This window comes from Gallus gallus, chromosome 2, assembly GCF_016699485.2.
Source record: "Gallus gallus isolate bGalGal1 chromosome 2, bGalGal1.mat.broiler.GRCg7b, whole genome shotgun sequence".
Classification (NCBI taxonomy): domain Eukaryota; kingdom Metazoa; phylum Chordata; class Aves; order Galliformes; family Phasianidae; genus Gallus; species Gallus gallus.
The window spans coordinates 88,908,996-88,933,155 of record NC_052533.1 but is presented as its reverse complement, the minus strand read 5'-3'; the positions used below and the strand labels follow the sequence as shown (position 1 = coordinate 88,933,155).

The following is a 24,160-nucleotide window of genomic DNA, read 5'->3' as shown; positions in this document are numbered from 1 at the left end:
ACAGCGACAGGGCCCGAGGGAACGGCATGGAGCTGTGTCAGGGGAGGGGCAGCTGGGGGTCAGGGACAGGGGCTGCACCAGAGGGCTGTGGGCATGGAACGGGCTGCCCAGGGCTGTGGGCACTGCATTGAGCTGCTGGAGTTCAAGCAGTGTTTGGACACCGCTCTCAGACATATGGTCTGAGTTTTGGGTGGTGCTATGCAGAGCTGGAATCTGGACTTGATGATCCTTGTGGGTCCCATCCAACATGGGATGTTCTGTGGTTCTAATTAATCTGATGTTACAGATCAAAAATATATTTTGGAAGAGTAGGTAACGATAGTAGACGTTAAAGTGCCTTCCTTGTCTGGAGTTTGAAAGGAAAAGGGATAGAAGTAATTAAAAAACAGGCCTGAAATAAAACTTAGTCCACCGTTGTTGCACTACTTCTCTGCACACTTAGGAATTATGGCTGAGTATCAGCTTCATTTATGTTAGAATTGTACTGATCTGAGAGAAATGAGATTTGGTGCTTGCTGTCTTCTGAGATGCTGGGATAAAAATGTTGAAAAATGGACACGTTATAAAAATGTATTGTTTTTATTTTATCTTAAATTAACTCCATGTATTAGCATGCTTTATTATTCAATTTTTATTGAGAAAGGTTATTTTTATTCGTTTTTCATTGTTTGTATCAGTTGCAGTAACAGTTATATAAAGTTGTTACAGTACCTTGGCACATTCACTGCTTCTACTGAAGACTTTAATGTAATATTTACACCATAGTATTGTTAGAAATACCTCTCCAGTCTCCCCCACATTAAGCTTTCCACCCTCCTAAGGAATAAACACCAGCGTCCTACTAAAGTAGTCAGCTTTCAGAAATCATAGCCGTCTAAATCAGCATGATCTTTGCACTGTGCTGAGGTACATACGTTCTCCAGCCTGCTTTTCATACTCCCAAGCTATTACTTAATCCTTACAACGGCAACCCAAACTTGCTGCTGTTCTTACCTAGCACTGAATTAGTTGTGCATAGTTAGGCACTTGTCCATTACAGCCATAATGGCTCAAGACGGGGCTTTTGGCTGGAGAAGGTATGCACGTATCTGTTAATTGTATCTGCTTTCCACCGTGCCACCTGGCTGTCTCTCCTTCCACGTTTTTTCCTCAGTAATTTGTCTTACTGTCTTCTATACTCGGCACAGACAACTTAGAAAGGAAGATGCTCGAGAATATCTCCTTTACCCTGCTGAGCTTTAAATGTTTGCCATGATCACGGTACCATTACCAGTGGGACAGAGCGCTACGTGTTTGGCAGCATGGTACTTGGTTTTCATTGCCTTTACTTCAGAATTTTTCCCTAGCTACTCCTAGGCCCAAACAGCTGAAAGCCAGACCGTGGTAGCACAGTAACCATAAAATAATTGACCAGCTTTGGAAGTGCAGTGCTTAGGTATCACGTGTAAATGAAGGTTTAGTCCCAAGTTCGATTTTCTTCTGCAAAATTTTAAAGCTCAGCTAATAGGAAATGAATGGACTGGCCCTAACTTCGACCGTGTCAGTTTCTCATCATACTCAGAACTGATTGTGAAACTGCACTGTTAGAAATGAGCCCATTTCTTTGGCAATAACTTCCTTTTAGGAAACTGTGTAGTACTGCGAGTAGGACTTTTGCCTGTGTGGTAGTTATCGGGGCTGTTCCTAGCCTTGAATTATTTAAAATAGCAACTTATCCATGAGAAACATCAAGAGTGAGAGATCATGTGTGTCACCTGCAATCTGATCCAGCGTGTTTATTTATAAACATCATATTATTTTTCACTCAGAAACGTCATACATCACGGAAGCAAAGGACGGGTCTCAAAGCTTAATCCAGATATGTTCTCCCCTTCCTGAGATACCTCAGAATGAAAATGCAGCTGAGTCCTGGGAAACGTTAGAAGAGGTATGCTGGGACTCCCTTACTATCCCGTTGGTATTCTTGCTTTTAACAGTTACAGAATAACTTTGGGTTTTTTTGGTTTTTTTTGTTTTTGTAGGACTTGATTCAGCTTAGCCAGTTGGTGACTGACTTTTCCGTGTTAGTCAGTGTAAGTATTCATTGCATTCCGTATTAGAAGCTTTCAAAAATGAGGGTGAGTGGGGATAACGCCTGGTTGGGGGAAAAAAGGAGAGCAGCACTCCTGTCTGTAATCTGAGTGCAGACTGAGCTGGTTGTCACTTAATAACAGTAACAGATTAGCAGAGTCACATTAACAGAATTTGTTCAGTCCGATGTTAAATTAAGATTATGAAATTATAGACATTGTTGGGAACTTCAGGAAAATGTCCCCCATTGAATGGAGGCAGTGTATTTCCCCACGGTTAGCCAAGATGCCCAGGTGAAAGTCTGACTTTGCTACGTGGCACCTATAGTAAATACACCTCCAGTTTCAGTTGATTTGTACATTTGATACTTTCCAAAGTCACAGGTGATAGATATAATTATTACATTAATATTGAATTATCTAGCATGAAATTGGAAGGTTTTCTTTTGGTTTTCAAGTAGTAACAGAAGGGGACTGTTGCTCATTCCTCATTTGTTCCTACTGGTTCGGGTCCTGTCAAGGTAGATTTCTGAGGAGGCAGTATTCTTTCATTTCAGCACTAGTGCTGCTAGTTGATCCTAAGCAACTCCTGATGTTGTAGCCAACGCTCTTTGCCACCTGAGGAATCTTAGAAGCACCTCTGCAGTGCTGACATCAGACCTGTAGCCAGGTCCCATTCATTCTTACAGTTTCCAATGGTAATAGTGGGGATAGAATTCACTGTGCAGGTTGGACATCTTTCAGGTACTTTAGTCTCTTAACCAGGGGTACTAGGAAGAGTCTGAAGCTTCCCTCACCTCCATCCTGCTCTTTCTTTACATTTATAAATGTGGCATCTTTTATCATCCACACTTAGTTCCCAGTGTTTAATTCTTCCTTTGCCACTGGAAGTTTAAACCCACCGTTCTCAACTGCCATGAGGGCTGCTTAATCTAATCCCATGGCTGTTGGGCTGCTTGGGATAGATGAGAGAGCTTTTGTTCTTTCTGCAGAATCTGTGCTGCTTCAGACATGAGATTCGTTGGGCTGGAAAGGGACTTTAGAAAGGAGGGGTTCCTGTTCCCAGGTCTGGATTTTACACATAATCATCATTAGACATTAGACAAGACTCAGAATTGATCAGTGGTCTTCGATAGATGGTAGATGAAGATACTGGAGCTGGACTCAGCATTGTCTGAATTCGAAAGAGGACAAAGTTGTGACTGCCTTGTATTTAAGGTGACCATCAGCCATCTGATTATTCTGTGGCATGAAATAGCCTCAGTACCACAGAGATCAATAAGAACAAACCCACAAAACCCTCTGTCTGTCCTCTCTGTCTGCTGCTCCAGTGTTCTCTGAGAGACTGCAGGGGAATCTGACTGCATTTTGAGGAAGGATGGAATACTTTTAAATCAGTGAACAGTAAGAGATAAAGCAGTAGCAAGTATATTTCAGTAGTCACTGTCATATTTGTAAAGTGAAGTCAGAATCACAGAATGGCTTGGGTTGGAAGGGACCTCAAGGGTCGTGAATCTCCAACCCCTCCGCCACAGGCAGGGCCACCAACCTCCACGTTTAATATTAGACCAGGCCAGTCAGTGTTTTATAATATCCTAATTAAGTACTTCTATTTAGATTTCTCGGCGCAGCTTTGTATGTTGGAGTTGGTACTGATAAATGCTTTCTATAGACGTTTTTTTGAACATGAAGCTCAGCAGGAAACACAAATGCTAGTTTGGCTTGTTTTCCCCTTTGAAGTGCAAGCTCATCTATTCACAGAGAAGATTTAGAAATCATATGTTATGGGTTGTTTTCCCTAACAGTAGCAACGCATTGTGTAATATTCACACCATATTATTATTTGACAGTTAAGCTTTTTTTTTAAGTAAGTTTGTAATTTCAGCGCAGTTTATCAGATCCTATTAATGAACTGCCATTAAGGCTGCATGGCTGCAGTGTGTGGCAGATGAAAGCAGCTGTGGGGCCCTGATTACAGGCATTAAAATGGTGTGTATTGGCTCACCGCTGCTTCCCAGCAGGTTCCCTCACTCATAATTCCTTTGCATCTAGTCTCAGCAGGAGAAGATTGACAGGATTGAAGACCACGTCAACAGTGCTGCTGCGAATACAGAGGAGGGAACCAAAAACCTGGCGAAGGTAGGGATCTGCTCCTGCTGCTGGATCAATGGTACTCAGCTTCCCAGCAACCTCTGTATTAACCCCATTGATCCGCCGTCTTTAATGCTGAGGGAGCCAGCAATTAAGGAAATAAGGAAGAAATGACCCACAGGTAGCAGGGGGAAAAAAATCAATCTCTCTTGTAATTTTCTATCGCACCCAGGCTACTAGAAAATACTTTTTTTTTTTTTTTTGCTTCAAATCACATTATGTGATACTCTGATGCTACTTTGGTGTACCTGCAAAGATGTGAGCGTTCAGCGATTGGCTCACAGGAATCAGATGAGCGTGAAACAACAGAGCAGTGCAGCTCCAATATACGCAGTGTCAGGGGGAGCTGCTAATAAGCCACAAGCCTGGATTCAGGCACACTCCTGAAAAGTCTGAGCATTGTCTGTTTCTCACTTGATTTAGTGGTGGAGACAAGGTCATAAATAGTGTATAGAGTCAGCCGGTAGCATGTAGGAGATCTGGCTCCCAACTGCATATGTGAGAGAGCTCAGTTTTTAATTGTTTGGGATTCATACATGTGGGTAATAGAGCAGCTTTTTTTCCTAATACTAATTTGTCAAGTGTATTTATTGCTGAGCATTCAAATCATTGCCACGAGCAATGAGGGGAAAAACACACCTCGCAACAGGAACGTGTTCTAACCCTTTTTCTTTTTTTTTTTTTCTCCTTCTAGGCTGCAAAATACAAGCTGGCAGCTCTGCCCGTGGCAGGTGCAGTCATTGGAGGAGTGGTGGGGGGTCCTATTGGTCTCCTTGCAGGCTTCAAAGTGGCAGGAATTGCAGCTGCACTTGGTGGTGGGATTTTGGGTTTCACAGGTGGAAAACTGATACAAAGAAGAAAACAGAAACAGATCGAGCAGGTCTCTTGCAGCTGTCCAGAGCTTTCTTGCCAAAGTGCCAAAAAATCCAGCTGAAGTATAGACTCGTTACAACGAGGAACAGAAGTACAGTAGCTGTGCTAATGACAGACTTGCAGCCTCCTGCTTTAGATTTGAGGCTGAGAGGTGTGAATTCTGCAGCAGTACAGTTACGTGGGAAGGGTGAAACAGTAACGTCAGAACTTTGGGGCTTTCTCTTTTCAGATGTGATAAGTGACTTCAGTCTTTTAACTCTGAGAACTATGGGGTAACTTTTAATTATAAAATCCCTAGAAGAGAGATGTCAACAGCTGATGGGTGACAGGTGCTTCAAGCCAAATTTGCACAAAATGCCTTTCAGATAAAGAGACTTAGGAAACGAGTGCTTTCTCATGAACACCCTCCCCAGAAGCCGGAGCTTGTATTATATTGTTATTATTATAATTGTATATAATTTTAAATTCCTGTCTGCCAGAGACAGGAAAACAAGCTCCCATCTATATTTATGTTCAGGGCACTTTAAAATCTCCTCTTTTTATCTGGATTCCCAAACTCCTCCTTTGTATACCACCAGGACAGAACAGCTATGCACAGGGAAGCACTGTTTGCCATAGAGTAAGGTTAAAACACTGGGCGAGTAATGTGGAGAAACATATGCATATCCAGCATCTGTCTGCATCAGCCAGCTCAGATCAGCATCTTTTATTTATTTTATTTTCTGTACTTCCCAGTTAGTTAGGATTTAAACAGCCTAAGAAGCAGCAGTGGGGGAAAGAGTCAGTTTCCATGGCTCTTGAGCTCCTTGGCTTGTCTCAGGAACTGTGCTCAGAACGAAGCGCCAACCTCCAGCACTCTGACCAAGGAGCCTCAGCTGCCTTTAGCAGTGCTCAGGGCCAGCTGCTGCCCTCGCTTCTGTCCTGGCACCAGCAGTGCCATGGAGGGAGAGCTTCACTGGAGGTCTGCTCCCTCCGTGGCCTTTATCCAAGGGTGGGTATCTTTTATACCAAGGGTGGATGGAGAAGCAGCAAGGCCTGGTGAGAAATCTGTTCAATGGGGCAGCTGTTGTGCTGGCAGCTTCACAGTACGTGATCCACCCTTGCTCAGGTCAGCCGCATAGCACCTGTACACTGTTCAGCTCTGAGACTTGTGCTCTGTTCCCCCTGTATGGCTGCCTCTTGGCCTTTTCAGCGGAGATTTTGGGGCGCGTTGTTAGGGCTTTCTCGAGCTTTTTACGGTAATACACTGCCTTCTGATTTCACTGCTTCAGAAGCCATTTGCTTCTGTAATCTCTGCTGTTGTACGCCAGAGTGCTAATGCTTTTATTTTCGCATCGTCGTACTGTTACGCATATAGTCCTACCTCCATCTTTTGAGAATGGAGCGTTCCCTAGCAGGGAATGCTGGATACAGAAGCAAACTGTACATACAGAGAGCTCCCTTTTGTTAACCATGGAAAGAAGCATCTGCTAATGAGAGGCGATAGGTTTTCGTGCCTAGAGACACTGTAAGCAACCGTTAATTACAGCACAAGCATCTTTTTCTGAACAGTTCTTCCATACTACTTTTACAGTGTGATTGGAATTGCTATCAGCCAGAGCAGCGCATCTGTTTTAAGTAGGGCTGAGGCTCAGGGAAGCGACGCGTACGAGAACAGTTCTCACAGGTAATCATGAACGTTGTCAGGGCTGCGTGTGCTGAAGCCACAGTGCCTACATCTGTAAAATCAGCAGGAGTGGGAAACGCGAGCCACGTAATGCAGCGTGTTTCCTCCTGTCATGCAAAAAACCTTCTGTTTAAATGCATCTACTTTGGATGTAAATATATTGAATGAGTTTGTAACACGCGAAGGCTGTTAATTCCAGCGACTGGTAGTAATGGCTGCATTTAAAGAAAGAAACCAAGGAAGAAGTGCTTAAGTGGAAACTGTGGTTGAGTCGTGGTATCGTTTAAAATAGCCGGATCTGCTGTCCTCCTGTCTGCTTCTGAACCCCATCCACTTAAATGGCAGCAGCCACATCAGACACCGCAGGACCTCCTCACTCCTCCTAAGGCCGGGACAATCCACGCCCACCAAACTGAACTTCTGCCACTGCTCAGCCTGGGTCAGCTTCCCCCACGCCCTCTTTATAAAGCATCTCCCACAAGGACCGTTCTCTTCCTTGTGGCTTTAAGGAAGCAATTTCAAACCATTGTGCACACACTAAATGTGGGGGGCTATTAATTTAAGCTATGATTTTATTTTATTTTTTGAATAGATGAGTTATTTACATGAGCAAAAAAAATAGGGGTACCTGAGTAAGTAAGTACACTACATTTAAATTGGTAAGCACATTGGTCAGAAGATATGTAAGCTATACATAATGCTTTCAGACCAAACCAAAGTTTTTCCCCATCTGTATAGAACTGATTTAGAATGTCAGCTTTTATTCCCTTTTCACATCAAAAAGATCAATCCTTCAGTAATTGTTATTAAAATTATTATTAACATTAAAGAATCCTGTATTGAGTTACTCAACTACACGCTTGGGCTGTAAAATACTGACACTGATTGAAATCAACACAAGTTCCCAAAGCATTTTGGGCATTTAAGAACTGGGGCAGATGTGGTACTTCAAACCAACTGCTTGAGTTCAATGCAAGTTTGGAACATCATTGTTCTGTGTGGGGATAACGCTACCGTTGTTTGATAGCTTCCCAGGAGAGCCCTGGGGAGTGGTTTGCCAAACACTAAGGGGCTAAGACCAATGATGTAGAAGATCAGAGTTTATCAGAGTTTAAACACCTTACTTGCTCTACTTAGGTGAATTCTTTGCATCTTAAGATAGTTCAGAAGCTCAGCTGCTGCTGACCATTGTGTTAGGCATAACCGGACCTCTGCTGTTCAACACTGCTTGCATATAGAAAAAAAGTCTCTTAAAAGTTGGTACATCTATGCCCACGATCACCAAGAACCCAAGAGAGTCAGGTCCTACTCCAACAAATACACAACGACGTGACTTCAGCACGCACCTGGCAACTAGTGCAGGGATGCCAGAGCTCTTGGAACAAGTCCTTGCTCAGAAAAGCAAACACAGAGTAAGAAAGGGGCTGGGTGTGGGCTGGCATATCTAATTTCCACAGGGAAAGCCACTGGATCACTGGCTGTAGAATGAGGCTCTATCTCTCTCCAGCAAGAGAAACTCAAATGTCACCCACCAAACGTCATAAGATGAGCCCCTGTAGGCACCATGCAGGAATTCCATCCTTAAAAACTACTCTGTTGACAGCTTTGGATTCAAGCTGAAGGTATTATGACCGCTGCTAAAAATGCTTGACTTGCTATCAAACAGAAGAGCTGGCTTTTTGAAACTTCATGTCAACTCCAAAATGCAGATTCACAAAACAGAACACAAAAACCCACAAGAGAAGAAACCCAGCTTAAGAACAGTCTTGCAGTGAGCTACCAGTTCTGCATCTGCTTGATGAGCTGCAGCTTAGTGCTGAGGGCACTCAACCGTCTCCCTCTGCATGTGGCTGCGGCTGCAGGTGCTTGACTGAGCAGGCTCTGCTGGGTGCAGTGCTTGCACAGCTGCACAGGCCCACATCACTCTTCTGTCACATACCTGAGGAGCTGACCTAGCTGAGAGGAAAAGGAATCCTGAGTTGTGAATTGCAGAAGTTGGGGCACTCACTGAAATAAATAGGAACCCACTGAGAACCACATACCCAGAGAAGCAGCTTGCCTCTTAGGTACCCCAAGTCACAGACTCGGATGCTCACAGCATGTGCTATGCAAATGTAGAACTAATTAGTCTCCAGCCATGCCCCCAGAATTAACAGGTGTTTTTCTCATCTTACGGTTTCTTTACGTTTACTTCATGAAGCAGCTTTTACATTTATTAAGCCCATATTCTTGCATTGTACACAATAGAAAAGCCCACAAGGAAAGTAATAATTCCTTCTTCAGAGCCAAATTCAAGGAGTGTGCAACAAATGAGGGAAAAGCCATACAAGAGTATCATGATTTGGAATGCTAACCATTGCATAGCGACAGTGCTGTTTGTCTCCCCTACTCCTCTCCAACTCTGAAGTGTCTCTAACAGTGGTGGTGTTTTAACACAACTGTGTGTACCATATCATCATTCCGGGAAACGAGCTGGCCCGTACAGCCCTACCATGCAAAATACAGCCATTATCATTACAACTTCACCTTTCCTCACTTAGTATTTTAATAATCAGAACTGTTTAATTACTTAAGCATTTAGACCCAGTAAAGCACCACACGAGATTCTGTAAAACTTTAATTTATTCCCCTCCCAAGTATCCAGAATAGAAGACCCTCTCAAGTTGGAGAAAAATGTGACAAAGAAATAGATTACCAGGAGAGCTGTTCACATGAAGAAGAACAGAAAGCACATACTACCAAGATTACACAGAAAACAACCCCAAAATCCTATTGAATGGGATAGTGCAAGTTAACAGCATGTCTCTGGCAGGGATACCTTCATTTGGATTATAAAAGTTTTACAGAATTGTTACATCAAATGTCTGGATGGGTCTCTGGTATTTTACTAGAGCGTTAAGAACGTACTGTTGGAAAGCTGCTGTACAGAAGGACCCACCAAACCAATTTATTTACAAGCCTGGGGAAGAAAAAAATTATTTTTCAGTTTATTCAAAATAAAAATACACATAGAATTATGAAAATATAGGTTTACTATTTCCACCACACGGAAGTCAATGCTGCTGTCTCAAAGGCTTGCAAGATTATTTCAAGTTTTTAAAGTTCATCTTTTTCCCTCAATAAGGTGTACCTATGTTCACTGGGTGCCAGTTTCTGGAAGGAGCTCTCTGGTGGGCTGCTGGCTACATCCTGCATTGGCTGAAAAACAGAACAGTAACAGCGCACGTTAGATTCATGGTGAGGATCAGTCCCCTCCACTACACAGCCATCTATGGGTGCGCACAACCAGCTGGCGCTCCCACAAATGGAGCTTTCTTTGGAAACACAAAGGCCCAAGCAGGTGAATAAACACCCTGACACAAATTAAGTACCATCAGTTAAGGACGTTCCTTCTGTAACCAGAGCTGAAGGGTCAGCCTGTAAGTTTCTATACAAGTGGCTTAATAGTATTTCAAAGGCACCCTACTGTAGACTTGAGTGTCCACCACTTGCTTCGAAGGTGTTGTGGTTTGTGTGTGCATTTTTGAGACACCAGGGCAAAAGTGCAATTGCTGCCACAATACTTTAAAATTCATTTCCTACAAAAACTAAAATAATATGTGCTACTCAAGGGACACAAATGACACAGGACAGCAGCCTCCAGTTTAATTTATGTCCCGTACTTCCATCGCACATGTTCCACTTGATGGCAATATACTATACACAGATGAGAAAGGACACAAATGAAGGACACTGGATTTTGGGTGCATTTTTCAAAGGAGAAAGAAGACAAGCTAGTCCGCAGCTCCACACAGTGAGTGTGAGCATACATATGCAGCAGAACTCAGAAAATTAGCAGGTTTCCTTCCACCCTGGCCAAGCTTCCAACACACTGCAGTTGCTTCCAAGTATGTCCAGCCCTAAGCTGATTGCCTCAGTCTCCAGCTCCACTCAACCACATCTTCTGCCTTTCCTCGCACTGACCTGAATTCAAGTTGCTCACCGAATTGAGAAATACAGGGAGTTACCAGCTAAAGGAACTAATGGGAAAAATTCAGCCTTCATGTTTAAACTGCCAGTCATCATAACATTCAGAAACAGTCAGTCATCCCACCCTGCCCAAGGCAACCTCTCCTGCCTCCTGTTGCACAGCACAGCCAACTTGCTCCTTCCCAATGGCAGCAGCTATGGGTATCCTCTGCTCACAAAGCCGTACACACTGCCCTACCTGGCACTGATGCTTTCCCAGCTGAACCCGAAGCCAGTATGAGTTAACTTGAACAACCTGTGCATGGGGTGGAACGTTGGCACAGGAAGGAGCTCAGTGTATTCCAGCATCAGAGAAAACCTTGATCGTTAACATCCAGTTCTGCTGTGAGGCCAGCTGCTCACAACCTAGCTGCACAGTACTGGGAACAGTTCCCAGCTCAGCCATCTGCAGGCTTTTGCAGCTGCTGGTCCAGTCTTCACCCCTGCATTACATGTTACTGCCCTGCCCCTCCTCCAGGGCTTTTCTGCTTTTAATTCTGTTAACTGTGAGCAGAACAACAGGAGGCTGTGCTCAACACCCTTAGCGCGGAGCCATTCTTACTCCACCCTACAGATAATCAGGACAAGGGGCCTTAACAATCTCTGACCTATGGGTTCTGGGATAGCCCAAGGCGCTCTAACACGAGGGAAGGGTCCTCTGGGACCAACACAGCTCTTTAAGCCCTAGAAAATAAACCATTCAAGTCAAAAGCAGTATCCAAAAACAAATACATCTTTAGACAGGGCCTGAAGTATTAAGAAGTTTGCTTGACAGACTTGTATTTACACTCTTTCACAAGCATGTGAGCAGAAGGATGTATCATGAAGATACAAGGCTGAGACACAGACAGATGGGGCTGAGCAGAGGGAATCAGGGCTGATAACCACATCCTTTCTTTGCTGCCTCCTGCTAGGCTGAACTAAAGCAATGAGGTGTCTGGAGAATGATCTACTAGATCCTTTTCCTTTTTCTTCCTGAAAAGATCCCAGGAATGACTGCCACACACGTAAATACAGAGTATAATAGTCTTTGAGCAGGACCATGAGGAATCTGAACTGACAAAGGCAGTGTGTGAGCACTATTAATGCTGCTTTCTAACTGCATTAATAAAAGCAATAAGCCCTACTGCTGCTTATCAGTCTTTCACTGATGCTCTAATAATCTGCCCCCTGCTTGAACTGGTGACCACAAGTAAATAATTAAAACAGTCAACTGATGTTTCCCTTTAGAAGCATTCTCTCAGCGTGTTGTATGAGCAACAATGATCTATTTTACTTCTACAGCTATGTATAAAATCAGTTTTCCCCACTGAAATAGGAGCAGCTTTATGAGCTCAGAGCAACCATCTAGCCCAAAACCTTTCAGTGGAGAAAACAGCTACTCCTACATTCTTCCATTATACAAGGCAAATAAGAGCCTGTTTCCCAATGATGTCCTCCCTCCCTTTAACCAAAAGCAGCTTTAGTTACACGGCAAAATAGATACAACTACTGCTCTTTTACGTGACTGAAGTTAAAAGCATATACGCATTAAGAAGTATACCTATAACAAGGAGGGGAAAAACGTCTTTATTAAATGGACAAATTAAATGTATTTTCTGTAACCTTACCTGTCCAGGTGCTACATCAGTTGGATCAGGGCCATGATGAAACTCTCTATGCAGTTTTCCAGAATGCAAGTCTAGTACAAATTGCTTCAGTTTACCTGGAACTCTGAAACAAATGAACCAAACACCCACATGTTTACAAGAAGTTAAGTCCAAACACAGAAGACAAAGTGCACTGCTTAGAGTAGCCAATTTCTGTCCATCTGGCACACTATGCCTACTTTTAAGTGATTAGTACAGGACAGAAAGCAAGCGGTTGGTTAAGGCATCCTACCAGCTTCTTTTTCTTTCCCGTCTCTTGAGAACACAGCAAGTATTTCATCTTTTCAATAACTCCCACAGAGCTGTGCTAGCCAATAACTTCATTGTATACTTGCTTCAGCTCTCCACTAACCATCATGTAAGAGGGAACAGCAGGCTCCAAATGCACAGTTTACAGATACAAATGACAGTTGGGTAGCAATATTGACAAAACATCTTTGAAAGGTTCTCTACTGCCTGAGTAACTGCACGTACACTAGAGATAAGCGCTAAGAGGATATCAATTTAAATCTAATCTGAGATCATCTACTGTCACCCACAGCAAGTATGCTAAACTGCAGCATCCAGAATTATTTGGGAGATGTCAAATAGACTAAGAAGCTTAAAGCAAGTTGATCTAATAAGCGTTAAAGATGAGATAAAAAACTAATGTGAGCATCATCATATAAACAATCAAAAGATAACTTATGAATAGGGACAGGTATTGTAAGGAGTCCTTCAATACACCAGTGATTACATTTAGGAAAGCAGAACCAAGTGTGGTGAGACTGCTACCAGCAACACTGCAGATCACCGCTAAGTTCTATGGATAAGAATTAGTGTAATGTTGTGTCAGAGGGTACCTGGGCAGCAGTGCTGGTAACTGCAACTAACCAGTAGTGCAGTGATACTTGGAGGGACCTCCTCCCCTTCCAGACAGGATCAGGAGTTAGCGCTGATTTAAAGAAGGGTGTTCATTCCAGCCCAGCTGCTCAGACAGCAGAACTGCTGCTCCTTGGGCCCCTGGACAGTTTTAGGCTCTCAAAGGTCAACCTCAGTGCTGGAGGCATTCCCCTTCAATTTCTTCTCTCCTGGTGCAGCAAGGGCATTTGGCGCCTCATAGCTCAGCCAGTTCTCTCTGAAAAGCTACAACTGACAACACTGAACAGTCCCTGTCACCACCTCCAACAGCTGGCTGAACAGGGCCAAGTGGCCAAAGCAGAAAGAGAAAATACCAGGAGATGGTCTGAATTGCCTCTGAAGAGGCTGTTCCTCAACGCACAACTCCTGAAAGAGGACAGCAATGCTACAAGTCAAAGACATCTTCTGGTGGGCCAGTGCTGAAAGTGTGCACCAAACACTATTGGTTGGTGGCAGGAAGTCTGGGGCCAGTTTGGGAAGGAAGAGCAAGCAAAGTACCTGTTAAGATTTCGACACCAGAAACAGGATGCGTAAAACAGGCAACATGAAAGTCTAAACTAAACATGATTTATTTTAGGACTGTTTTAAAAGTGACAATACAGACTGCTTTCAAAATGCAAATATCCCACTATTTCTTTTCTTTTCTTTTTTTTTTTTTTTTAAAGCACTGATGTGCAGTTAAGATGATCATCTTCCAAATAAGAAGGAACAAAAGGAGAAAAATGGTCACCGTCAGGATTTCAAAACACATAGCTTTAGATGTCGGAAAAGCACTGTTACAGACCCATAAAACTGATAGACCACACTTCCAGAAGAAGCCTGTGGAGAATTACAGGGAGAAGCTGGGACTGAATCCTTCTTCCAGACATAAACATTTCAGGTAGAAAAATGCCCGCTGGAACACTCACCTTGTGTGCTGAGTATCAGCTTTGAATCTTTGGCTTCACCCAAATTGAACTATAATAAAAATATACTGAGCTTTTAAAAGCAAAAGTGGGCAAAAGCTGAAGTCTCAGAGCTTAGATTCCTACCCAAGACTTACTTGCATATACACTGCTTGCTATCTTGTTTGAGACAGAAAATGGAGTTTAACGCACAACCTGAAGACAAAGGCAGAACACCTGAAGATCTATAGGTCCCTGAAGATAGAATGTACCCACCTTCACTCCTCAGCTGAGCCCAGAAAACTAAACATCTGCTTACTATGGCTGCTCTCAAGGCAGTGCATTATGAAGGGATGGGCTGACGTAAAGAGGAATTATCCAAGTGGTATTTCACTAAAGCACCCTCATAGTTCTCTCTCACACTTTCTTGAAATAGTATGTCATTGATTGGCTGTTTCCCATGCTACGCTTGGAAAACTTCAGAAACTCAGTCAACAAGGACTTCTTTTACCAGTGCTCCAGACTAGACTAATGCAGGAAATTTGGAATCACAAAGCAGGGAAAACCAAACCAACAGGCAGGGAATTCTCACATAGTGGATTTTACAATAATTATTGCGTAAAAACAGTTAGATGTTACGTGCGTTATGTTAAAGCTTTTCAAGCTAATTGCTACGTAAAGAGCACCACTGCAGATACCGCGTAAAGCTCTAAATACCTAACTACTAAGGAAAATAGCAAAACTTTGAAAGAGTAGCAGTATCTAGCACAAGATCCTCTTCTAATGCAATGCAATGAACTCCATTTAAATTAATACTTCACGATTCATAGAATCACAGAATGGCCTGGGTTGAAAAGGACCACAAGGATCATCGAGTTCCAACCCCCCTGCCACAGGCAGGGTCACCAGCCACTAGACCAGGTTGCCCAGAGCCACATCCAGCCTGGCCTTGAACGCCTCCAGGGATGGGGCATCCACAACCTCCTTAGACAACCTGTTCCAGTGCATCACCACCCTCTGGGTGAAAAACTTCCTCCTAATATCTAACCTAAACCTCCCGTCTCAGTTTAAAACCATTCCCCCTTGTCCTATCACTACCCACCCTTGTAAGCAGTCATACCTCCTCCCCTGTTTATACATTCCCTTCAAGTACTGGAAGGCCACAATGAGGTCTCCCCGTAGCCTTCTCTTCTCCAAGCTAAACAAGACCAGTTCCCTTAATCTCTCCTCACAGGAGAGGTGCTCCAGCTCTCTGATCATCTTAGTGGCCCTCCTCTGGACCTGCTCCATGAGCTCCCTGTCCTTCTTGTGTTGGAGATTCATATCACTTTAAGGCTCTCACACTGAATTATGTGCAGGCAGTGTTACCTATTCCATATTCACTCACTGTGATCCTGTTTAAAATATAAGCATGATTTCCTTTGTTCTCAACATGAAATGAAAAGCAAAAAATACTTACGACAGATCGTTGAAGTCTGGAAAGACATACATGTGCCTGAAGCTATCGATGGCAATAACTGGACAGTCTGTGGGAGTCTTCTGAATGTGGAGGAGTGGGTGCCTGAATTTGTCACAGTCAGCATGGAGGAAGTTTATTGTACCTTAAAATCGTGAGCACATAAAAATCCATGTTAAGATTTTTTTTTATTATTATCCAGAAACTCTATAAAATTCCATTAATAGTTCCAGGGTAGAGACATTAGATGGATACAACATGCAAAACTTGAAAATAGATTCAAATAACGAGGCATACTAAAATAATAGATTACCTGGAAGTGGTTTTGGCCACAATACAAACTGAAGTTTGTTTAACGTCCTCTCAAACTATTTGAAATCATTTAGATAAGAAGACTTTCTTAAATAGTTACCCAATAATACATTATGTTTCTATTTTAATTCTTTCTAGAGGAGTCAATCTTCACTGTCAAGAAGTAAAAACAAAACAAACCTAGGACTCTGGCATTTCCTTTCACTCTATATTGAGTTCATCTGGAAAAAAAAAATGGTTCCAGCAGTAACGAGTTGGTACCAACCTTTTTCACTTATTAATTGTCGTGCAACCTCCTGTTGGAATTTCTCTAAGCTCTCCAAATCATCCTTCATGTGGAAAAGTATGAGGAAAGGAAGGCCTTCTTCTGTCAGTTCCTGCACAGAAAACAAAATACATGTTAAATTTTTCCATTTCCTAAAGACATTTGAGTGATTCCAGCAATTTTCAAAGCCCGGTGAGATTCCTGCTTCAGAAACAGCTGAAACAACATAACTAAGGACATTAACTGCTGACCTTTCATTGAAGACACCCAACTGGCACAGTTAACCGTGTTTCCTTCCCCTTATCACATGCAGCAGTTTAAGGATAAAGGTATTTCATTATCAACGTTTCAGGAAAGGATACATGTGCAATGGAATAGTTGCTCAAAAGAAACAGTCAGATTCTCAAAACACATCTTCATAGAAACAGCAATAAGACCTGAATAGCACAATATGGAATGAATACTAAATGAAGGCTGAGTATGTATACTGGACTACATCCTATGTTGGTTCACATCCTAAGCTGGTGATTTTGCCTAAGACCATAAATGAGCATCCTTAAGCATTCCCAAGGGAAAAAAAAAAGAAAAGGAAAGCAGAAACTGATGACATGGCTGTAAGTGTGTCGTGACTGGTCGACTGTAACGCACGGTTATTAAATTCACAGCTAATACATCACTAAAGGTGACAAACAAATGAATGTCTATGCTGCTCAGGAAGGCATTAGTGCCCTGAAGGAATGCATTCTTGCCTCCTAAGTATCTCCTAAAGATCTCTCTCCAAGGACAGGTAAGTGTACGAACTACTTAAATATTTTATTCAGGATTTTTCTTTTATTTCAGACCAACACAAAACATAAACTACACACATTTGCTTGCTTCAAAAGTGACTTTTTAGTGGACCATCCATTCAATGTAGTAGAGACCAACTGAAGAAATAATCATTGATCAAAGAGAACGCCAAGGACCTCGCCTATCTTTCATTCATGCAGCTCATATACAAGCAAGTGCTGCTATTTCTTTTGTTCTGTTCTCTATCCAAATGAAGCCCATGCTTTTTGAGAAAGATGACTGACACTTGTTCATTCTGCCACTAAGGTTAATAGCTTCTTCAGATACTTTCCATCTGCAGCAATTTGAAATAAATGCTTTCCCCAACAGTATGCAGCCAGTTGCATCCAGAGAACACAGAAGAGATGTCACTGTCTTTCCAAGCAAGCCTGCACATCAAGCCAAAGCTTTGTCTTTTAAGAGCAGATTCCAAAGATCCTCATTAGTTCAGTGCTCTTGGCAAAGCCAAAACTTCCCAACCAATCTCTAAAACAACCACTGATCACATCTGCTCATTCTCATTTTTAAAATGAAGTGCCTGGTAGAAATGTTTGCATGTATCTTAGAGTGTTCTACCATCAAAAACACAGATGAATAGTCACATCACTGAGGGACATGGTTAGTGAGTGTAGTGGTGATGGGCTGACAGTTGGCCAAGATAATCTTACTGGTCTTTTTCAACTGTACTGGCTCTCTGATCCTATATTTTTGCTCTGTAATATTGCGCAGTATACATTAAAAGCCCACGTAAATAATAAACCATTTATATTTGTATAGCACTTACGTTTGTTTGGGGTAACAGCAGCCCTGAATTTTTTAAACAAATGTTGCTAGGCAAAAATGTCAAGTTGGAATTGAAAATATTTCCCTAAGAAAACAGGAATTGAAGGCTGAGGGAACAAGCAGGAAAGCCAAGACACAATGTGATACAGACTGACAGCGATGAACTTTGGCTACTAAGCCTCAAAAATCCAATCTAACCATGAGAAAAGTACACTAAAAATCTTATTGAGCAGTTCTAAACATGTTGGCATGTGGCATCTATCACATACTTCTTGAGTTACAAAGGAGGAATGAATATTTCTTTAGCAGAACTTTCCAACAGAAGTTAGCAGTATTGACTAGGCAGTTGGACTTCAAACATTTTGTGCGTCCCACCTTATACCTCCATCATGCAAATCAAATGTTCCATGTGTCCAGGGAATCAGTGCTATACTCACTGACCATTCTCAATAAAGCAATTAAGAAATGATGTCAACTGATAACTAAGTATTCTTCCATCACATGACTGATTCTTTGGTTTCTAATCCAATGAGGGCCACACATTGCAATTTGTTACAAACCTCACCGGAGCTTATAGCAGATGCTGTGGCTATGAAGAAATGCTCCTTCTGAGGTGCTATAAACTTGCTACTTGCTTGTTTTTCCTCTCTTTATTTCACAAAAGAATATTCATACAGAGTTAGGAACAGGTGAAAAAGAAGAGTAAATCAAGAACGAAAAAAGAAAAGCACTGAAAGGATAATGAGAAGTTTGAAAGCATCCATGCAAATCCCGTCTTACAGCTAGAAGCAGAAAAGCAAGGAAAAGGACACGTAAAAGGACACGTGAACACGTAAAGAAGGTATCAGTGCTTAAACACACTGCCAAAAGCCATCACACAGTTTTTGTCAAAACTCACACAAGTATCCAGCTCCAGAGATGGTTCACAACCATATAAGGTACATACTTATTACACAATACTTTGGACATGGTTAGTACATAAAAATTTTCCAACTACTAACTTTGACATTAAGTTTTAAATGCTGACTGACCATATTTAAAAGTTCACAACTATTTTACTCTTTTTAACTGTCATGAAAGCAGAGGGCTTGAACGAAGTGGTTCCAAGTGGCCCCTTCCAACCTCAACCATGCTGTAATTCTATGAGTATACTGACATGGATATTTTCTACCTGGACTAGAAACACTTTTCCAGATCAAAATTAATGCTTTTTGCTGATCTTTGCTGAATTTTAAAACAAGTCAATCTACCCATAACACCTGCATTTTAGATGAATAATATGGTCTACCCATATTATTATTGGTACATAATGGGGTGTTGGTACAATATGGGTGTTACAAACTCACCCATACTGAAAGACATATTCTTACAGATGTACACTCTTAAAGTCTAAGTGTCCATCCTCTGCAAATCTCCAGGCACTTTGTATACAATCTATATGCATGATTACAGCTTTTTATTTTAGTGGTGTAAAAAAAAAAAAAAAAATCACACATTTTCCTCCTGTGACCTTTAAGTCTAACTGAAAAGCTCCAGAACAATGAAAAGACAATACATAACAACTATCTTTTGTAAACAGCAAGGCACGCAGATGTTGTTACGTACGAATTCAAAACCTCAGGAGACATTTTGGCCCTGAGAAATGAATCTCAGAAATAGAAAGGTAGAAAAAATTCTTACCTCCCCATTTTCAAATGTAATTTCTCGAACGAGCGGTACGCATTTATCTTGTGTCCATGCGTAAATCAAATCAAAATTGGTTAGGGAGCCCAAATACACCATATCCGGAGCGTTCTCCTGTTGAAAAGAAAAATACTAGTTGAGAAATAGTAAAAAAGACGTTGCTACTGACCTGATACAAAGGTGACAACGCCTATGTAATGAAATCCAGTCTTACATCTATATTCAACTGCTGTGCATGCAACACCTCCATAAACTACGTAACAAAAACTACAAGTAAATAAATACGATCACTTTTGCAAACAACTCCAATTTCTAAGATAAGAGGAACTGACTTCTGTCAGGTGGAGAAATAGTATCTCACTATCAAAAAGAACCTCAACCATTAAGACAGATACCCAATGTAGATATTAAGCTCCTCCATGCTGACAGTTATAAAGCCTCACCAAAAAGAAAAAACCAAGAACCTCCAGGTCTTGCAACTGGTCTTTTATATTTGTATTGCCAGAGATTGGAATAAATAATAGCTTTCCTTTGTTTACTAGAGTTGTAACCCAGAATTCAGTGCTTCCATTTAAAAATGTGATTACAGTTTGAGTTTTCCAAGCTGAGGGCATGAATAAGCATATATTGATTCAGACATGCCATATAAACTAGGCAACAGTAAAACATCTTTGCAGGAAACTGTTTCAACCTCTCTTTCCCCTTAGGTTGTGTTTTCTTTTTCTAAAGTGCTTCCCAGCATCACATTTGAGAAAGGAGCATATGTTCAGATATTATGTTTCTAAAAAGCAAGTCTCGCAGATTCTCTTCCATAATGATTTTATTCTCAACTATGACAGTTTGTTAACATGCTTTACTACTTTTCCTTTAGATTAAGTGAACAGCTTTTACCTCCCCAGTGTGCTAAGCTACGTAAGACAGGCAAGTGACAGTCAGAAAATAGCCAGTAATTGTCATTTGTGTTGAGAGATAAGGTGCACCAGATGTTGAGCTTCCTGGATTTTTGTTTTTGTTATTTAAGATTCCTACTGGACACGAAATACCCACACACATGGTAGGCTGCCTGCTTTTCTAAGGAAAAAAGCACTGGACACTGAAATTAAAAACATGGATTTGGACACTGATAGCAACAAACGAGACTGAGATCTTTCTCATGGACTGTGAAGCACCAGTTTCTATGACACTCACAAATTCTCACTCTCTTCAGCAATGAAATAAAACTAAAATTTGAGATGCAGTAAAATACTGAATGGTCTGTGTGTACAGTCTCTGTCAGCTCATACCCACATATAAAGATAACAAGCAGAATAAAATACATATAGTTACACTTACCCCTGGTGGCTTGTAGATTATATTGTCTCCGCTAAATCGCTCTGCTTTTGAAATAGCCCTACAACAAACCAACCAGTAAGCATGTCTTGGTACAGACAAACAAAATAACTAGGTTAGCAAAAATCATATTTCCATTTGCTATCTTCTCAAATTTGGAAGGAAAAAGAAAAATTAAAACGTGTCCTCTTCAAAGAAACCATAAAGTGATTAAAGAAACCATAAAGTGATAAAGAAGCTTGGTCTGGATGAGAGGGCAGTAAGGGAAGCTGCAAGGCATAGCCATGAGATAAGAAGTTTGGAGTAGAGGCATCAAAGTCAAAGAGATGAACACCTGCAGCGTGCAGCTTCTGATCTCTGATGATTCGGTAACGTGCACACCTGGACAATATATGAAGTTTCTCCTTGATATTTAGCTTAGTATTTCACCTTGGTGAATTCCACATCCTGTCTCTGCCATATTTTGTTACTCCTCAATCCCAGTCACAACAGAATCCCACAAAATGATCACTTCTTATTAAAAGAAATGGGGACTGGTACGCATCCAACACAAGAGAGAAAAAAAATTAAGAAAAGTAAGCCCCAACAAAGCTCTTTTCAGCACCTTCATCCATTGCAATAGGTCTCTTCTCCTCCACCATGCCTTGCTGTCCCAGCAGAAATCACACTGGCAAAATAGAACCAACTGGCTGCATATGTCTCAGAGTGAGATGAACTATTTCTATCTTTTCCCTCTTTCACAGGCTAAAAAGAAAGTACGTCAGCCTCTGGGAACTTTAACTAAGTGTTCCAGCTTCTCCAGTTACCGTATCTCTTGTATGGACTCAACAGAAGCATTGTAGAAGACTAGATAGGAGGGAAGGGGACAGGGGGAAGAAAAGGTAAAATATCTCAATTTATCTCAGTGTAAGATGAGGTAAATATCCCAGGGTTCTGAATTGACTAGAGGGCAAAGCGAAAAAAGACATCGTGAACCTTATACTAAAGTACCCATGTTTCATTCATTTTCTTTGAGTTATTTATCTTTCTCACATCACATGTCAAAGATGCCTTGCTTAGTATGTTATACCAATCCATATTTTCACCAGCTTAGAGATGTGCATTTTAAAATATATTTCCGAATTCCAGACATAACTACTCCAACAACACAGAATTGGGCTTTTTTGTAATCACCATCATCATTGAGGTGAACCACTCACTTCCCAATTAATCCTAAGAAAGCAAAGGCATCCAAGCCACCTGCCCAATCACTGCTCTATAAACTCAATACTCTAGTAGGAAACAGAAGCTGTTGGGTAAGTCTGTTGTGGACCCCAAAAGACCCTCCTCTGTGTTCTTCTGTCTCAGTAACTGCGCTTGTGACCGATTTGTTTCAGACCAGGTAAAGTGGAGATGATATGAAAATACCAAATGCCTGCAGATATTCCTTTGAAAAACAATAAAAATGGAAACATTACAGTTTGCGTTTCATGCCTCCTTGAAGCAATTACCTAGAAAGTGAACCTTCTGGAAACAAATTAGCCTTTCATACTTGCTTGCTGATGTTAGAACAGTTCTTAAGATAAATGTACCTTTTGGAAGCTTGTTTTGTGTTTCTGCACTTGACTTTCTGTGCTGCAACACAACAGCACAAAGCCACTCTCCTCACTTCTACTAAAATCTCAGATTTGCCCCACTGTCATTCTCCTTCTACAAACTAACTGCAATATCTGTCAGTATACTCCCTATCTCCCACTGCCTGCAACTCTTCTCTCACTCACCCTGCTACGGTTACCACAGATTGCAATAGAACTGTTAGGATCATTTGATTGAAGAGTAAGTATCAAGGTGCAAGTAGCATTAATACAGTTCAAATACAAGCTACTGTAACTACCTGAAGTCAGAACAACTTTAACATAGGAAGAAACAAGTTTGCCTTGACATAAGCTGGTTAATTTTTACTGCTGAACTCATTGTTTTCAGTTTATTTTGGCCTACTAGACATTTGAAGATGACAACTCACGTTACCATTATATATGCCTACCATAATACCTGACAAACTCTGCCCACACCAAATCCAGAACCCCTGCCAGGGCCCACTGGAATGCTGAGGAAAAACAGCCCAGCTGATCCAGGAGTGCTCCCAAGGAAACAGTTTGCTATTTATAACCCCAGCAGCAAACGCTGTTAGAGAGCCAGGATCTCCCTTGGAAGTCCTTTGGCACATAATTCTTCGGAAGCCTGAGAGCTGCAGCCACTCAGAGATGGAAATGTAGTTTCCAGGACTGCTGTCTGGAAGGCTTCACTCGCTTGCAAATGCTAACAGCTCCAGGCTAGCAAGGGAACAGAAGTCTGGTGAAGAGAAAAATGATAAGCCTGCTGCAGGATCATAAGTTACACGGGTAGGTTACAGTAACCAAAGTCCGACTGTCTCACTGTGTACGCTTACTGCTGTATCTAAAGAAAACAATAAGAACTCCATAGTACCTATGTTAAGAATAGTATCCAACAATCAAACGTCAACAATCTAGGAGTGAGAGACTACTTCTCATTATACCCTGTTGAAAAATAGCAAACTGAAGACCAGTGGACTCAAACCATGAGGGGAGAGATTCTAAGTATTACTACCTAATGATTTCTTGAAGGTATTTCTGAGAATAAGGAGAAGTCATTTGAGGAGGCAAAAAATAATTCCAAGTTCTATTAATAAGTCTGGCTGGCTGCCCTGAGAACAAGAATGGATGCGCTCATCAGAAACCATATTTGAGATAACAGACAATTCTTTGGAATGAGATTGACAGACCAACCTCAGTTTCACAGGATTTGAATATTCTTCCATGGCCAAGACTGTTCACACAGTCATAGGATACATAACGAGGAACTGGAAAGGAAGAAATGACCAAGACCACCCTCAACTCCATTCCTCTCTATTACAAATTCTTTCCCCTCTGCCCCCAAACTATTTTTCATTTTTTTGAGAAAAAACAGGAAGAGGTGTACGTGCCCGAGAGGAAGTTTTGTTCAGACAGATGAAATACTTTCTTCCTTATTCCAGTGTCTTCACTGCTCTTCATTCATTACATCCAATACAAAAAAGCTTTAGGGCAACTGTATGTGTTATAAAAGCTAGTATAATCTATACAAATTCCTGCTCTTGAACTGTGGGTAGACTGTAAACCACTGCTTTCACATTAATGTCCAATCACTTTAAACTGATTGTTCCTGGTACCTTAAACACTGAAAAAGGTGTCTATAATTGTGTTTTATCAAGCTACTTAAAAGGAAAAAGATTCCCAAATTATTCTGATCTCCCTACTGAACATCT

General features: G+C 41.6%; 2 protein-coding genes across 6 annotated transcripts in view; one reads left to right on the top strand and one right to left on the bottom strand.

Moving 5' to 3' along the window:
* The window catches only part of STX17 (syntaxin 17), a 34,035-nt gene extending 25,012 nt beyond the window's left edge, over positions 1–9,023 (top strand). For all 5 annotated transcript variants that reach the window (XM_015282381.4, NM_001031009.2, XM_015282380.4 and 2 more), the window contains exons 5-8: positions 1,809–1,927; positions 2,022–2,072; positions 4,122–4,208; positions 4,915–9,023. In XM_015282381.4, coding sequence (XP_015137867.2) covers positions 1,809–1,927; positions 2,022–2,072; positions 4,122–4,208; positions 4,915–5,154 — 497 coding nt within the window. In that variant the 3' untranslated portion in view covers positions 5,155–9,023. The remainder of the gene's footprint in view (positions 1–1,808; positions 1,928–2,021; positions 2,073–4,121; positions 4,209–4,914) is intronic.
* Positions 9,024–9,363: 340 nt separating this feature from the next.
* Positions 9,364–24,160, bottom strand: part of ERP44 (endoplasmic reticulum protein 44) — a 47,640-nt gene continuing 32,843 nt past the window's right edge. Inside the window, exons 7-12 of the mRNA XM_419079.7 lie at positions 20,860–20,917; positions 19,525–19,641; positions 16,234–16,345; positions 15,660–15,801; positions 12,378–12,480; positions 9,364–9,957 (exon numbers count right to left, since the gene is read on the bottom strand). Coding sequence (XP_419079.2) covers positions 9,856–9,957; positions 12,378–12,480; positions 15,660–15,801; positions 16,234–16,345; positions 19,525–19,641; positions 20,860–20,917 — 634 coding nt within the window. The 3' untranslated portion in view covers positions 9,364–9,855. The remainder of the gene's footprint in view (positions 9,958–12,377; positions 12,481–15,659; positions 15,802–16,233; positions 16,346–19,524; positions 19,642–20,859; positions 20,918–24,160) is intronic.